Source organism: Cavia porcellus, unplaced genomic scaffold (genome assembly GCF_034190915.1).
Source record: "Cavia porcellus strain 051 isolate PalLab524CR breed Dunkin Hartley unplaced genomic scaffold, mCavPor4.1 scaffold_15, whole genome shotgun sequence".
NCBI classification, from domain to species: domain Eukaryota; kingdom Metazoa; phylum Chordata; class Mammalia; order Rodentia; family Caviidae; genus Cavia; species Cavia porcellus.
Window position 1 is genome coordinate 69,372,274 of NW_026947498.1, and position 17,565 is coordinate 69,389,838.

The 17,565-nt window shown below is 49.7% G+C and overlaps 1 protein-coding gene across 2 annotated transcripts in view; it reads right to left on the minus strand.

Moving 5' to 3' along the window:
* The window catches only part of Sema5b (semaphorin 5B), a 67,667-nt gene extending 51,603 nt beyond the window's left edge, over positions 1-16,064 (minus strand). For both annotated transcript variants that reach the window (XM_063225088.1, XM_063225087.1), the window contains exon 1: positions 15,922-16,064. In XM_063225088.1, the coding sequence (XP_063081158.1) occupies positions 15,922-15,970 (49 nt within the window). In that variant the 5' untranslated portion in view covers positions 15,971-16,064. The remainder of the gene's footprint in view (positions 1-15,921) is intronic.
* Positions 16,065-17,565: the final 1,501 nt, after the last annotated feature.

Genomic DNA, 17,565 nt, shown 5'->3' on the forward strand with positions numbered 1-17,565 from the left:
GAGCAGTAAGTTGCCCCTCAAGTCATGAGGACTCGATCTAAGAACAACACCAGCTGTGAGATAACAATCCACCTGACCCTCACCTAATCTCTAAATGCTACCCTCCTCCTCCTCCTCCTCCTCCTCTTCCTTCTCCTCCTTACCAAATATGCTCCCTCTAGCTAGGATTCAAGCTGGGCTCCTTTCTTATCTTCTCCAACCTGCCAGTTAAAGCTTCTGCCTGTAAATCCAGACAGTCACATTAGTTTTAATTTCCATTGTCACTAAAGCAAGGACCTGTCCTACTATGCTGTGAGGTACCAAACAGTGCTCTATGGTCATTATAGCATGCCATTTAACCCGCAAAAGAATCTGTAGATTAGGCAGATACTCTTATCATCTCCATTTTATGGATTGGGAAAGTGAGGCATGAACCAGCCAAAAGGTCAGACAGATAGAAGCCAGGCACAAACCCAGGCTGTGGCTCTAGTGCTGGGCTCAGCATACCACAGTGGACCTAGCCACCCAGAAAATGGCATTGCTTCACACGGCCTTATGAGTGAAGTCCAGGCCACTCCAGGAAAACCTACTAAGTACAGCCTGCAATCACTCTGCATCTGTGCTCATGCAGCTGGGCTTGCACCTTCACATGGAGTCAGTGAACTAACGGTCAGAACTAACCCAACACAGTCAAGAAAACAAACAAGTGTGAACATCTTCAGGGCAGCTGTGTTAGAAAGGACAGACTCATGGAGAGAAGGTGGCCAAAGGCACAGGGGCAGAGCCTGCTGCAGGAGGCCACAGGCCACTACTAGGACCTTGGCTCCTGGAGCCATAGTATGGCTGCAAGCAAAAGGGTGGAGAGGAACGCATGCTTGCCTGCCTCCTGGCACAGCTAAGCAGCACAAACAGGGTGGCCCGAAGATGATATGATGAGCTTAGTTTTACTTCCTGTTTCTCAAATATTCTGTAATTTTTCTTTATTGTTTTCCAAGGAAAAAGAAAACAAAGGAGACTTGTCTACTCTAATTACTGGAATTAAATGCCGAGGAGATTGCCAAACACACACCCGCTTATCTATTCATTAGAGCAGCCTCCTGGCTCCTCCCCATGGGCAGGCGCTCAGTATGAAAATATTTTGCTATCAGATATTCTGTGGCTGGGGAAAATGGAAAGTGCATTGGGAAATATGCCTGTAGCTCAAAAACAGATGCAAATCCAGCAAAAGGCCTTTTCCAGCAAAGATTCACTCGCTCAACACAAACCTTTGTGGGAGGGTGAACTTCTACATGCTCTCCTGAGCAAGGTTCCTCAACACACACCTCATCCTGTCACTCAGAGAGCTCTGAAAGCGATGGATGGGGTTGGGGGAGTTGCACAAGCCCATGAATGTGCTTAATGTCAGTGAACCCTTCCCTTGAAAAAAGGTTAAACTTGTGTGGTCATCATGAGAAAAAGTGTGGCTAAATAAAAGTGAAACCTAGAATTACCAATGAGATCCACCCAGAGGAACCAAAGTGGAGTACTGAAGGGACATCCATGTCGTACAGCATTGCTCATAGCAGGCAAAAGGCAGAAGCTTCTGAAATGTCCGCCGACAGATGGATGCGCAAACAAAATGTGGTACACATGGACTATGTTTCAGCCTTAATAGGGTGGAAATTCAGACATGTTACAGCATGGATGAATCCTGAGGATATTATGCAAAGTAAAATAAGCCAGTCTCAAAAAGATAAATACAGTGTAAGTCCATTTATATTAAATACCTAGAATAGTTAAATTCATAGAAACAGGGGAAATAGGGGGAAAGGGATGGGGAAGTTATTGCTTAGTAAGTGAAGAGTTTCTATCTGTGGAATGCACAGAATTCTGGAGATGAATGGTGGAGGGTCACACAACAATCTAGTGTCCTTACCCTACTGAGCTTAAGATTGCAATTTTTATGTTATATATGTGCCATCACAATTTTTCTTAAAAGAAAAGCTCCTAAGATATACTGGATTGAGATGGACTGATGACCCCCAGATGATGGGGACTTCTCTCTCTCAGTCTGGCATCTACGGCCACCCCTACACTCTCTCCAGGGTACACTTGCCTCTGATCAGTGAGTGAAATAGGCCCTCTGTGGTCCCTGTGCACTATGGGCATCTGACTTGGGCATTGGGAGATGGATGTGGCCACAAGATATCCAATAGACACAGGCCTAGGGACTGGATGGATGAAGCCACTCATTGAGCGGGAGAACTCGCGCCAACTTCACTTGATGAGCCAGGCGAGACTGCTTGCTGGCCCTGGCTTGCCCACTGGATTCATTTCCTGTTGCTGAGATCGCACATGACCACGGACCTTGTGGTTTAAAGCAATGCCCATCTATCATTTCACAGTTCTGTGGGTTGGAAGTTGGTCTTGGGTCTCAGTGGGCTGAAATCACGATGTTGGCAGGTGGCACTGCCATCTGGAATTTACAGGGAAGAGTCCCACTTCCTTTTTCTGCCCTTCATCCTCAAAGCCAGTATCACTGCATCTCTGACCATTCTCAGATAGTTACACCTTCCTCGGATGACATTTGAGAAATGTTCTCCACTTTAAGGACCCATCAGATTACGTCAGGCCCATCCAGGTAATCCAGGAAAATCCTCCACCTCCAGGTCCTTAACCAAATCAATCTGCAAATCTCTTTTGCCAGGTAAGGTGACATATTCATGGGGTCCCGGGATAAGGCCAGGTACCTCTTTGGTGGCCATTGTGCTGCCCACCACACCCATCAACCTCAACTGCCAGCCTCATGCTCCCCCCAGTGTGCACCCCCATGGCCAGTGAGTGAAACAAGCCCCTTACTGTCCCTTGACATCATGGCTGGTGCACCAAGAGATGGACCAAGCCACAGGACACTGCACCTGGTCATCCTCTGGGGCAAACACATTCTGACATCCAGAGAGCCATCGTGCTGAATTTCTCAGGAGGAGGAGCAGTAGCTGATAAATGTGTTCAGCAAGTCTGGGCCACACAATGTGGGGTGGGGGAGGTCACTACAGGGTGAAAATCAGAGGCCATGGATGTGCAGCCCTAGGTGGTGGGAAGAGAGAAGACCAGAAATGCAGAAATGGCAGGCACAGGACAGAGTAAGAGTATCTGTCCCCATGGAAAAGAGGACAGCCACAAAGTGCAAAGGGGAGGCCACAAAATAGAGCGCATAGGTGAGATACACTTCAGCACAAAAGCCATGAACTCTGACACAAAATGTATGCAAAGGTGACTGGTGTTCTCTTCCCAAAACGGTTTACCAAAGCATTCTTCAAGTAATGAGTTCCACTGTGTTCTTAAAATAGGACTTACACCCAGTTCTTCAGTAACACATACGGGGATGCTTGTAAATCTATGGAAACGAAGTGAGACCAGTAACATCTGCCAATTGCCTTCTGTACCAATGGTGTTGCAGGAGACAGAAGGAACACTGCGTGGGGAGACAGGCTCAGACTCCACCCTGTGCACACACACACACACACACACACGCACACACACACGCAAGCACACAAGGAAGTCATCCTATTTAACCCTCACAGCAAACTCACCCTCATTTCCTATGCATACGATCCAAGGCCACAGAGGCAGGGGACAGGGCACAGTGGAGAAGCAACAAGTCGAGCTGGCTCCAACACCCTTTCGGAGGCTGCATTTCGCCTACTCTTATGGAGGCTAAAGACAGAACCCTCTGGGATGTTCCTTTCCTGGTGGGTTGTTTTTAGGCTGACAGTGACACTTTTGCTTACAGACAAAGATTTTCATTCTTAACTTATTAAAGATAGGATTCCTGAAATAGTTCAAAATGCCACCATGCAAGTGGTTGAGCTCTTGTGTCACGGGGGGGGGGGGTACAGCTGCAGTGGCTGAGTGGGGCACAGAGACAGGGATTCAGAAAGAATAAGGGCTTTTGCTGCACTTAACTCTTGGCCAGTGGCTTTCTGAAAATACTTTTTGGGCTTCAAAACAGGTGATGTAGAGGACAGCAGCAGTAAACGCTATACCCACTTCCGGTCATCTGGGAGTCCTTCCCGCCTCCTGATTGGCCCTAACTTTCCTCCAGTTCTCCCTCCCGGGATCGTGGTTCTCCAAGGTTCCATTCTCAATTCACTCTTCGCGCGCTATGGCTGCTCCTGGGTGGCCTCCCCTGCCATCTCCTATCAGGCTCCCTTCCCAGCCCTGCCCTATGGGCTCCCCAGGGCCTCTCTTCTGAATTCCAGGTCATATAGCCGCCTCCCTCATTCTGTCACCCAGACATCACTAGTACAACCTGCCCAAACAAATTTGCCTGCTTTCTTCCTTAACCCCCGACTCGGTTAACGTGCTAACGTCTTTCCAGGCATCCTGACCATACCTCAGCATTCCCTGACCACCTGCCATGCACTTCCCACGCCCAGCCCACTGTCAGATCCTGGCATGTGGCCATCAGCCATGGATCCCAAGCTCCGATAGCCTCAGGACTGAGAAGTGACTTAGGAGCCACGTGGAGGGGACAGTGGCAGGACAGCTGCCATGAAGTTCTTTTCTTCTAGCTGACCATTGCTCTGTAAGGGTGCTGGCCCAGGCCAGCTCATTCTTAAAGAAAATCTAAATACTTGGGCTTACATCCAATTTCTTCATGTTTAAATGCTGGCCTCCACTGGCATTTGTTTGAAATTTCTGTATGTGCCAAACAAAACATGTCTGTCTGTCACCTCACTGGTCTCTCACTGGTCTTGCTCTCTGGTCCTACTCTAACACACCAGTTTGTCCGTACCTCCTCCCAGACAGACTGTGATCTGCCTCCCAGAGTCTCCAATGGGCTTTCTCCACTTATCCCTTGCTGGTCTCAGATCATTCCCCAGGCCTTCAGCAGGCTGAAAAACTCAGTTACGTCAAATGACAGAGTCAAAGGTCCTGTACTATGTGTCAGATGCTGTTATGGATTCGATCTAAAATGTTCCCCTGAATTCACGTGTGTAGAAGAGGATTGAATCATAGGGTGCTATAGTCCTCTGTGGATTCATCCTTTGATGAGGCAGTAGCTAGACTTGCTGATGGCGATGTGGAACAGTTGAAATTGGGTCACTGGGTGACCTGGAAGGGCACGTTCTTGTTCTAGCTCCTCCTTTCTGTCTGCCTCCAGGTTGTGCTAGGGTGAGCACCTTTCCTCCACCGTGCCCCTCAGCCCTCTTGTTTCTTCTTTAGAGCTGGCTGACCATGAATTGAAACCGAGCCAATACAGACCTCTCTGCCTTTAAGGTGCTGCGTCTTGGTGACCAGGAAAGTGACTAAGATAATAGTGAGTCCAAGTCTGAGATCTCAGCGCTGTAGACCAGCTTTTCCAGATCAGATTCTGTCTGGGCCATGTACATCCCTGCCCCTGTGGCCATAGATCTGAGCCCCACTTTTTCTCTCCACTCCTGGGTGAGCCAGTAGGGACCACTTCCCTTCCTGTCCACCACTCTGTGCTTAGGCTCTGCAGTTTTAGACTCCAGGCAGACAGAATGGAGAAGGCAAGGGAGACAGAGAGAAGTGAAGCCAGCGCCACTCAGGGTGACACAGCCAACAGAGCTAAACATCTGGTGTTTAATGAACACCCACCCTCCCTTCACTTTCTTCTCCCTCCCATTACCTGCCCCAGTGTGGGGGAAGCGGGACAGAAACCAGAAGGGGCCCCTGGCTGATTCAGGGGTAGAAAGAGAATGAGAGGGTTCCAGGCTTGGTCCCCATGTGCTGATGGATGAAAAGATTATAGAGCTGCTCTGCAGCCTCTGAGGAAGGCCTAGCAAGAAGCAGGCACGGAGATCAAAAAGGACTACGACTAACCCAGACGTTTCTTGGGATGGAGGCTCAGTGTCCAGGGTCACATAGGAAGTCCTGGCTCTCCCTGTGGCTAACATTGCTGTCTGCCTCATTGGTGTTTAGTCCATTACTCTTGAGAGCAAACCCCTGGTCACACTGCTGCTAACCCAGGTGAGCCACTTGCCTCCAGACTGTTCCTGCAGGGAGGGTTTCCTGCATGCTCAGTCCTGGCCTCTGAGAATAAGAGAAGCCTCCTGCAGATTTGGGGGAAGTGTTTGCCTGCCTCAGGAGAGAACCCACTTAGCAGGCGCCAGCCCTCCCTCCCCCTGCCTTCCTGCCTTGCATGTGAGTGTGATGTCTAGAGCTATAGCAGCCAGGGTTTAAACTACCAGACGAGGCAGGAGACAAGGAAGAGAATATCCTGGTGCTATTTGCAGCCAGGGAGCCAAGACCAGCGGTCACAGCCACATCCAAACTCTTGTTAAGTGATTAAATAAATCCTTGGGTTTAAAGTTACCGTGGGTGGTAGTTTCTGCGACCTGCAGCCAAGACATTTCTAAGTGGCCCACTGCCTCCCAGAGTGCCTCTTCTCTCCAGGGTCATAAGACGATGACCTCTTGTTTAATGAATGTAGAATGAAGTCCAGAGCAGATAGAGTGCCAGGAACCCATCCTGGCCTGGAATTAGGGACTGACAGCTTAACACTGCTGTGGACAATGAATGCATTAGGTGCGGTGCTCTGAGGCCCCTCAGCTCTGCCCCAGCCCCAGTGCCAAGCACAGAGCCTGCCGCACGGAGTGGGCTTAGCAGACTCATGAACCAATTCATGAATGGATGCTGTGCCACTTCCTGCAACAGGTGTCTCAGTGACAATCAGCTGGCAGGAAGGGACTCTAGCAGCAAGCTTGAATACAGCTGACCCAAGATTCCCTCTTCTCAGAAGGCCAGCCTGGCACACTGCCCCTATGGAAGTTCCCTCCTCCAGTTCCTGTGATGCCCACTTACCCTCCTATTTGGCACTTTGTCAAATCTCCCTATTGCCCCAAATCTGCCTCCCTGGTTAGAGTCTAAGACCCATGAAGCGGGTACCATCATCTTTTTAAAACTCCAAGTAAGCCTTTAGAATCTACAGATATCTTAACACCAAAGACATCTGAGAAACATTTTCATCTAAGGCTAATGCATGGGAAGGGGATTAAGAGGTGGATGGCATAAAGAGTGGCTCAGTGACATCCTCTCCTAGACACAGTAGTCCCCATAGGCCTGGGGAAATGTACTAACTATTTCCTGTCTGAAAAATTACCGTTGATATAAACAACTTTGACCTGAGTCGCCTTAGATAAACATTTAAACACTCAGCAATAGTTTTGTGCAGGGGATCGTAATAAGATGCATCTCACAGAACCACTGTGAGAATCAAGGTGGCAAGACAGCTTGGCATAAGAATGTTTATTATAATAAGCCTTTAAATATGATTAGTCTTGGAAGGATTAGCCCAACAATGATTTGCTTTTGAGCATAATCTTGTAGACTATAGGGTAAAGGGACTTAGACCTCCCTCTTCCTATCAATCCACTTCTATCCACGTTCAGAAGTGTGTACAGAACCTCCTGAGTTGGACCTAGATGTTTCACAGGGGAGAGGGTGCTGCTGATGTCCTGTCTCCCTCACCGTGATCCCACCTGCAGACTTGCCTGGGAGGCTACACATTTGCCCCTTCCCAGGCCCTTGGCCGAGTACTAGCAGATAGAGGTGCAGAAAAATCGAGTTCCATGTCTTTAGGTGGAGGACAGGCTGCCCTCTCTCAGGACCCCTCATGGCATCAGGTAGCCCGGCCGCTGCCTGTGCCACCTCCTGGTTGTTCACTGGTTGCTGCATGAGAACTCCAGCTCGGGCTATGTTTCTGGGGCACCTGATTAAAGCAAGTCCTCAGGAGAGGAGGATGCAGAAGGTCAGAGAAGAAGCAGGCTGGGATCAAGGCCACACTGCACACTGAGCAGGCACTGGCTGCTCAACCCTTGTGCAGCTCAAGACAGCCAGCTCACCAGCACCTGCAGCATCCCTGCGCTCATGACCTCCCCAACTCCCCCTCTCTCCAAGGGAACTGCAGACCTTTTCCCCAAGAAGCTGGGAATCCAAAATTCAATTGGTCTCTGTGTCTCTAGATGATTGGAATGGCCCCCAGGAAGGTTAATGTTCATAATCGCATGAAGCGTTAGTGTGGAAGGGGCCTTGGGAGGCAGCGGCACTCCCCTTTACAGTTTAATTGTAATTTACTGGGTCTGTGCCCCACCCCTCTGATTATAAGTGAGATCATTTATTCTCCTCTAAACCATTTACACAGCTGGACAGAGTCAGAAATGTATGAATGCTTATCCCATCCCAAGTCGCTCCTTTTTTCCAGATTGATCGCCCTAGAGATCAATATCTGAGTCAAAAAAGGGACAGTGGTTCTGGGGAGACCCAGGAGTGCGATGGGGAGAGCGATCCAGGTCTCAAGTGCCATGCCGCTTAGATCAGAAGGGCAGGACGAGCAGCTGTTGGAGATTTTATGGACCCCCCTCCTCCAAAAAATTGAAAATATATTTCTTGGTAAGAAGGGAAAGTGGAAATCAGGTCAATTTGGACTTTCTTGCTGTTAATAATGACCCGCCTGGCTGTAATCTGAGGTCATTCTGTCCTTCCTCTGGGTTCTGGTCTGGGGAGCACTTCTCTCTGCCCAAGCAACAGGATGGGGGGCTACTTCATGGCAGCCACACCTCTTGGTGACTTCAGCAGTGTCTGGTCCCCACCACTTTCAGGGTATTCTTGCATCTTTTCTGCTCCATGAACCAACATTTATTTACTAAGGAAAGCTCTGGGTCTCAAGTCTTGTGAGGGTTCACTGTCTCTTTGGGGAACCCTGCTTCTGAGCATCCCACAGTCTTGGAGTCACTGATTAATGTCTACAACTGCTTCCATTTTTTTCATCAATGGCTTCCAATTCACCAAATCCCTGATATCTGGTCTTCTGATGCAAATATTCGTTTGTGCATTCTAATAATTGTGATTATTCCTAAGTGTTATTGTGTCATTTACTCTATGCTAATTGTTTTATAAATGTGATCTCATTTTCTCCTCACCATAGGCTCTTTCTTTTTCTCTTTTGTGTCTTTGAAGATGAGAAAACTGAGGCGTAGAAAATTTGGGTAGCTTGGCCAGGTACATACAAGCTGGCAGGGCCACGGTCTGCCCTGAGGTCTACTGGATGCCAAAGCCCGGCCTTAGCCAGTCGGCTTCCCACCTTCCAGTTGCTGGGACCCCGTTCACACACCCAGGAAGGCATGGAGGCTCACCGCTTTGTCCAGCCTTGGCAGGCACAGAGAAGGGAAGCTTTCCAGGCTTGCTCTTCAGTTCTTGTATCCCAGGCTGAACCAGCTTCGTTCTCCTCCCTCTGCCCCGTCCCAGGCTGGTTTCTGGCACATTCTGGCATATTCCACCTCTCCTGGTCAGATGCCTGCTGCTGTCAGGTCTCCAGTCACGATTGTCTATTTCATCTCCTCTGGGGGGCGCTTTGGCTGCTCAGCTTCTTAGACTGTGGCCATCATGGCCCGGGCCTGGTGGCCTTCCTGGTGTTCATCCACCTTGATATTTCTGCAGCCTACCAAGCAGCTCCCTGCTATGGGTGCTGAGTCCCAGGCGCCTTCTGCTCCTCCACATTCTCCAGTGCAGGGAAAGTCAGTGCTCATTAGCTGTGCCAACCGCGGGGGTGGCAGAGAGCAGCGAGGCAGATAATCCACGATAGTGGGAAATATAAAAATCATCTCTATTTGGCTGTGGAGGGTATTTTTGGACTCTTAGTTGAATGTGGGTGTGTGTGATGTGCTGGGATTTCACAACACTTCAAACCAAATACTGAAAGGAAACCAGCAGAACCTGATGGTGGTTTTAGGAATCTGAAAACTGCCTACCCTGTTCCTACTGCCTGTGAGGCCGGCCAGCTCCACCTCCAGGCTGATCACCGAGACCACCAGGCAGAACTGCTCCCTGTCTGCAGCTCAGACCCACACTTGCCCTTGGCCTAGAGCTGGGGCTGCAGATGCAGAGGCCTGCAGGATGGGCAGTCAGCAAGGCCAGCTGACAAGACACAAACAGGAGTCACGGAGCGAAGACTGTGAGCCCCTTTCGGAGGACACTGCCGCTCCTAGGGGCAGCTGCTCCTCAGCTCCAGCTGAGGCAGACACCAAACAAAACACATCTGTGAAGGGATTTGGCCCCCTGACAACTGTCTTGCCATCCCCAGCCTGCTGGTTGTCACGGTCTGTGGGCATCAGCATCACGTGGAGGGCTCCTTCCCATTTCTCATTCATCAGGTCCAGTTAGAGCCCAAGACTGTGTTGCTACCAAGTTCTTAGGTGATGCAGACACTGATGGTCCAGGGCCCATACCCTGGGAAGCACTGTTACAGCCATGCAGGTGGGAAACCTTTTTTTTTTTTTTTTTTTTTGTCTTTTTTGAGACGGGGTCTCACTATGCAGTTCAGGCTGGCCTTGAGCTCACTTTGTAGCCCAGGCTGGTCTCGAACTCAACGATCCTCCCACCTCAGCCTCCGAGTGCTGGGATTACAGGCGTGAGCCACCACGCCCGGCAACCTTCCTTACTTTTAAGATCTATTAGCCTTTCTTCTGCATGGCACTGGGATAAATGTGTCCTTATGAGGTTGGAAGTCAGATGTACTTGGAAGGAAAGTGGGCTGTCTTGTTCTAAATGTCAAATACACACCAGAAGCCTTCACAAATGTCTCATTTAACCATCACAACTTTACTGCAAGATGGTACTGCTGTCCATACTTTACTGCTGAGGATCCGAGGCTCAGGGATGCCTGTGACTTGTCTGAGGTTACACATTGAGGACATGACATCCTGAGACTGAGGGTCAGTCTCCAGTGCTCCTGCTTTTCTCAGATATCAAACTCCACAGAGAAACAGGACCCCATGACCAAAATCTCTCCTCATTATGGCATTAAGCAGAATGGCTCTTTCTGTAGAGCTCTTTCCTTAAGCTGACCACCGGAGACAACTCACAGGAAGAGCTGGACCCAGTGCCCAGTGAGAAGGAAAAGTCCTTTGTTTCTTTCCGAAGGGTAGGATCAGCCAAAACCTGGCCTTGGGCACCACCCTTAGGCCTGTAATTCCCAGGAGACAGGAGGGGTTGGCTTGGGGCAACACAGAGCCCTAGGAATGCCATGCTTGGGAAAGCCCCTCCAGAGCCTAGATAGACCATGGGGTCCATGAGAGCAGGATGGGAGAGCTGAATGGCTAATGTCTGCAAACCTAGCCAGTGGTCATGTCAGTTTGGCTCAGGGACATACACCTAGCTGCTTAACCCAGCAATTGACTGACCCACTGCAGACTGAATTAGTGTTGAATGAGAAGAAAAAAAAACAGAATGCTGGAACAAAGGACAGGGAATCTCAGTTTTTGGCTGAAGGGACTGTGGATAACGTGCCCACTCACAGGAAAGTGTAGACACTCATAAAACAGCCAGCCTTGAGAAGGAAGTTGTGGCAGGTGATAATTCTGCTTGAGGGAATTGATCAAAAATGTTTTTCAAATCTATCATGGGCTGAGAAACAAAGAAATGAATAGGTCTTCTGAAAGTTGGCAAGAATAATAATGTCTTCTTCACCTCTGGATGCAGCCCCTATATCTGCTGAATGAATGGTGAGTCTCCTACTCTGAGTGTCCAGTGAAGAAGGTGTCACACGTTTCCGGGTGGGTGGTACACACCTCTGCACATCAAGCCTTCCCAAAGCTTTTTAGGAAGGCAGATTGGGTGTGGAAGAAGAGGACACACTATGAGCAGAAGGCCCTGTGGGTTGCCCTGACATCAGCATCCCTGACCTAGTCAGCAGACAGCACCCCAGCAGGAATAGCTCTGAATCATTGGGCCCCCCACCTTTTTCTCTTTAAAAGAGTTAACGCAGGAAATGATGGTACATACACATAGTCCCAGTTACTCAGCTGAGGCAGAACGACTACAAGTTCAAGGGTGGTAACTGAGCAAGACCCTGTCTCAAAATAGAGTTCTTTTAATGGCCAGGGATGTGTCTTAGTGGTAGGTTCAATCTTCATTATAAAAAAATAGGATTAATGATGGTAATATCACCACTAGCCATAAAAGCAGTGACTTCTCAAACTTGTGTGAAGATGAAATACTCAGAAAAGTGGGCCACTATGAATACCATAAACACTCAACAGATGCTTCCTGACCAAACAGGTCAACTGACAGACCCACTATGTGTGGGTTACTTCCCCACACCGGACAGCTTTGAAGAGCCCTTGACCTCTCTAGCAGAAGTTCTTCCACTGTCTGACTTGCCCTCCTCCTGCTGCAATTAAAGCCTCCTTTCTCATTGTCCCTGGTGACCAGGATTAGGCCAGCAGCAGTTGGCACTTCTCGGTCTTTCTGGTCCTCCCCTGCCTTTCCAGGGACCCAGCAATGACAGCCTTTTTGGAGCTGTGCAGCGTGTGTACTGGCTTAGCCTATGACAATATGAGTCCAGGTGAATTGGATATGGTGACATGAATGGCCATGGTTCTCCCGTCCCTGTGTGAGGCATGTGATCCCTTTCCCTTGGCATCCAACACACCCTCCATCTCTTCCCTCATCTCTTTAAACATCTGTGCTCAAAACTCAGCCTGGGCCAGTCACTCCAGTCAAATAAATATTGCTTTTGGATGACACCCTGATAATTTCCATCATCTGTACTACAATTTTACATTTTCAGCTCTTTGTTTAGCCAGAGCTCCAGATGATGCCACAGACATTGCTGGCCTGGGACAGGGGAGAGAGACTCCACCCGAGTCAGTAAGCATGGCCGGGATGCTGGGTTGGGAGCAGCAGTTGGGACCAGCAGAAAGGTAGTGTCAGGATCCTGCTTGTCCCTTTTATCTGGATGGAGTCTCACTGTTATTCACAACCATGATGCTATCAGATCCCCTGTGAAGGCTGCAGGCAGGTTGCCATGGCTCCCATTTCATTTTTTTTTACCTTATTTTATTTTATTTTACATTATTTTATTTTGTAGTGCTAGAGATGGACTCAACACCTTCACAATCAGCTACATCGCTAGCCATTTAAAAAAAATTTTTTTTCTGCTCAATGAGACAGGGTTTTGCTATGTCATTCAGGTGCCCATGCTGAGGTCAAACTTGCAATCCTCCTGCTTCATCCTCCCAGCATAATAGGCAACAGGCCCCATTTAACAGGTGACAAGACAGAGACCTTGAAAGCAGCTGCAGATCCAAATGCTCAGAGCAAAAAGCGAGCCCCGGTCTGCCTCACATCCTGCACTCCCTCCACACTCCAGGACACTGTCCTCTCCCCAAGTCCACCCTTGTTGGCCACTCTAGATGTGCATCTGAGCACTGTGGGGCTTGCAGCCTAAGCAGGATGGGAGATTCCTACTAAGTAACGCCAGGAAACCCAAGTGTCTTTATAGTTTGTTTTAGAAATGTGAGAGCTAGAAATTCTCATTTCTAAAATTCTCACCTCATTCCTCATTCTCATCCAGATTCCCCAGAAAAAAAAAAAAATCTCTCTAAACCCTCTTTGGAGAATGAGCAGTACTGGGTCACGGGCAGCAAAGAGAAATGGTCAGCATGCATCCCAGGTGAGTCCTGGCCTCCCGGAGTCCAGCCTGGGTTCAGGTCAAGTTGAGGTTCTTCCCTCCCATGGTGGTTCTGGCTCCAGATTTGGGGGTGCAAGTGCTCTAAGGGGTACCAGCCAATGAACTGCCAATCCAGGTACCCAACTGGTCCAGCTCAGCTTCTGCAGTACAGCCAGCCCAGGGCAGATGCTGGGTGTGGGTGGGCACAGCCTGGCAGGTTGCAGAAGGCACTGGAACCTCCCTTGTCCTCTTTTAGAGAGGAAAAGAGAAACGGAAAGCACAGGGTATAATAGAGACAGGAGCCAGAAGGGCACCAAGGAACCGAAGGCAGTTTATCTCTTAAGGTCGTAAAATGGGGAGCTTTCTTTTCCCTTTTGTTTTATGTCATTGCTGTTGTGATATTATTTGTGTGGTGAATAAAACTGGGGAGATAATTGTCTGGGATCTGCGCTGGAGCTGTGCAGTGCTGCATGCGTGGTGGACGGAACGGCCGATTCCCAGGGAGGAGGAGAGTGTGGAATGTGGGGGTGGAAGAGATTCCTTAAATCTCACCAGGATTTCCCCCTGGAATGGGATGCATTTTCTTCAGCAGGTTCACTTACTGGTGATCTGAATCCTGCCAGTGTGAACTCCTGAACTTCCAGAATCTAATTGTGTCCCAATTCATCAAGGCAGAGCCTCGGGTTACTGGGTCTGCACTGCCATCCCCGCAGCACCCAGATCCATCTGGAGAGCAAATGGTTGGCTGAGGGGAGCTCAGAGAAAGAGCCCAGGCACACCACCCCCATCTGCTCTGACACATGACACATGCTGCAGCCAGGGAGGGAGAAGGTGCAGGTGGCTGGCTGACGAGCACGAGAGGCTGGGAGAAAGAACAGGGACAACACAGCCCTATTGTGCAGCCCTGGCAAGCAGCCTTCCTTCAGTGCAACCAGCCCAGGGCAGAACCCCAACCCGGGCTGCAGATGTGAGTGGGGAGAGCTTGACAGGCTGTGGAAGGTGCTGGACCCTCTGCTGTCCACTTCTAGAAAGGAGAAGAGCAAGAGTCCGCAGGGGTGTAACATGCACAGCAAAGGTAGTGGCTACTTTCTGGGTAGGGAAGGGCACAGCCTGCCTGCCTCTACCCCAGCCCATTTTCCCTGGGCTTGGTGCCCGCTGTCTGTCCTTTGTTCTACCCAACCTTCCTTGGCAAGCCCCTTCCTCCCTGTCTCCAGCCAGGAGCGCCCCCTCTGTCCTGCACAAACAGGTGCAAGACAGTTCTGAGTGAAGGTCAGGCTGGGTCTGCACCCACCACTGCCCTATGCACACTCCTAATGTGTGCACACACCTGCTCTCCTCAGACATGTGTCCCACAGGGCAGGGTTCTGGTCCTTCAGTGTTTGGCCAGGTAGGGAAGGCAGGGCAGGGGCATTTGCTGAAGACTTCTCAGATAGACAGTGTCTAGGACTGCAGTAGGCCAGGGGTTGAGTGAACAGGGAGCCCCAAGCCTGGGTCAGGGGAGGTAACCGAGGAGAGGGGTATTTAAGAGAAGCACAGTGGGCTTTTTCTGATTGGTTGTGAAAGCAGCCCTTCTTAGAGACAGAAAAATGGTCAGGAGCTGGCAAAGCCCCTCCAGTGCTTCATGAATATCTCTCTTTCAACCTGACCATTGGTGCCAAAGCCCCTTCAGCCCCACATTCATGGAGCCCAGTTGTAATCAGAAAAACAGCTAACAGGCTTATTCTTTGCAGCCCTGTGTCTCAGACTTAGACTGCAGCCTGCTCCAGCTCCTGGCCTTCCTTTCCCCCATGGAACTGCCTGCATACAGAGCCCACCAGAGGAGCCTCTGCAAGGCAAGAGTTATGGGGAAGGGGCTGCGAGTGTCTTCTGCCCAGCCCCAAGGACAGCAGGGACAGGAAAGGGAGAGGGAAGCCAGATCGTTTTCCTTCTGGAAGCTTTAGTTGTGCCTGCAGGTGTGGTCTGCAGGCAGCTGCAGAAAGTGCAGAGCTACAGGTGGGGTGGAGAAGGGCGCAGGTTCCTGCAGGGGGTTGGAGGCAGGGAGGCAATACCATATCCCTGCCCATAGAGAAAGCATCTGCTGCCACTGCAAGAGGGTAGAGAAGATAAGGGATGGAAACCCCATGCCCCTCTCCTGGCTCAGCCTCAACCTCCGCCTCAGCCTCAGCAGACCTCAGCAGATGAACGGAGGACTAACCCTGAGCCGGGGGATACACAGACTCCATCACCCTCCCTTCCAGGGCTCAGCCTGAATCACCAGAGTACTCCCCCAAAACTCCGCCTTGCATGCCTGGCCCTGCACCTCTGAGTAGGTTTTCTCATCAGTAAGACCAAGCAGAGCAGTGTTAAAGACTCAAAGGTAACGTTTGCAAAAGCACATAGCACTGTTTGGCATCCAAGAAGCCCTCAGTAAGTGCCAGCCACTATTTTATCATCACTATTAGTGCTGTGTCGATGCAGACCTCCCATCCCTCCCTCCAGACACTCACAGTAGCCTCCTAAGTGGGCTTCTTCCCAGCTTTCTTCTCTCCTCTCCATTTGGTCCTACACGGTGCTGCCCGAACAACAATCTACAGGGGAAGTTTGGTCACATTATTCTGCTGCTAAAGACTCTCTCTAGCTCCCCACTCTAGGTGATCAAATCCAAATGCCCAGCATAACAAAGCCCTTTCCATCTGGCACAAACTCTCCTGCCTCTTTCCTGCCAACCCTGCTCCACCCCCACCCCCTCATCCCATCCCAAATCTGGCTACCCATCTCGCCCTTGTTCACTTCTGTGTCTGTGCTACTACAGTGCCCCTCATGGGGCATGTACAATGCCTCTCTGCCAGTGAAAACATCCCCTCTTTCAAGGCTCAAATGGAGGCTGCTCCTCTCTGAAGCCTACTGTGACCCTCACACACTGAAGGCTGCCTCTGCCAACAGACGTAACATGCGGCCTACTTGCTCTTAGCATTTAACATATGGACCCTGTGTAGGAAGCACTTCTCACAGTGGCCCAGGAGGATCCACAGTGGCATCTGCATCACCTGAGAATTGTTTAAAATGCAAATTCTCAGCCCCACCTCTCAATCTCCTAGGTTGGGAAGTCTAGGTGTAGGGCCCAGGAATTTGTGTTTTAACTAGCCCACCATTCCCAGTGGTGCTGGTACACAGAGGGTAGCAATGGGCGTGATCAGATCACCCAGGTAGCTCTGAGAAAATACAGCTGCCACAGTCTGACCTGCAGAGGTTCTGACTTAATTGGTTTGGGAAGGAACTTGTGCATCCAAGGCTTGTTTTTCCTCGCAACACTTTATAAGGAATAGTTTCAAACATACACAGCAGTTAAGAGATTGAAGGTAAATACCTGTATATCAACCACCTACTTTCTATAGTCAACACTTTGCATATTTCCTTTATCATCTGTCTGTCATTCCTCTGTCTAGGCCTTCATCCATATCATTTTTTGATGCATTTCAAAATAAGCTGCAGACATCATACACATCACACAAACATGGAGTGATTTAAAAGCCCTCTGAGTGCTTACACTGTGCAGCTAGGGCTGCTCTGATCCCAGTTAAGAAAATGACCTTCGAGCCCCAGCTCCTGCTCTACAATGCAGATTAGGAGGAGAAGGAGGAGGAGGAGGAGGAGGAGGAGGAGGAGGAGGAGGAGGAGGAGGAGGAGGAGGAGGAAAGCTACTTGGCCTCTGCCTCCCACCAGTATGCGAATGGAATGAGATCTCACTTAAGAAAACCCTTTGTAAAGCTGTATAAGATTCACAAGAAGCAATTCTGCCGCGGGCTAGAGGCAATGTCCAGAGCTAACATTCTACCAGCTAAAATCTGAATCACAGATAAATGATAATTTTTAGTGTAAGTATATCCCAAATATTGCATGATATTCTTACACTGAAATATTACTCATTGCTTGTCTGAAGTTGAAATTTAACTGGACATCTTGTATTTCTATTTGCTAAATCTGAACTAAACTCTATCCTGTGCAGGGCAATGGGTTGGGATCCTCTCACACAAGAAAGCCCAGAGTTGGGCAACCAGGACGCCCAGCTTTCATGATCCCGAGATTTAAGTGTTAATCTCATCCAAAACATTTGACCACATATCTAGGCACTGTGATCCAAGCAAGTTGAC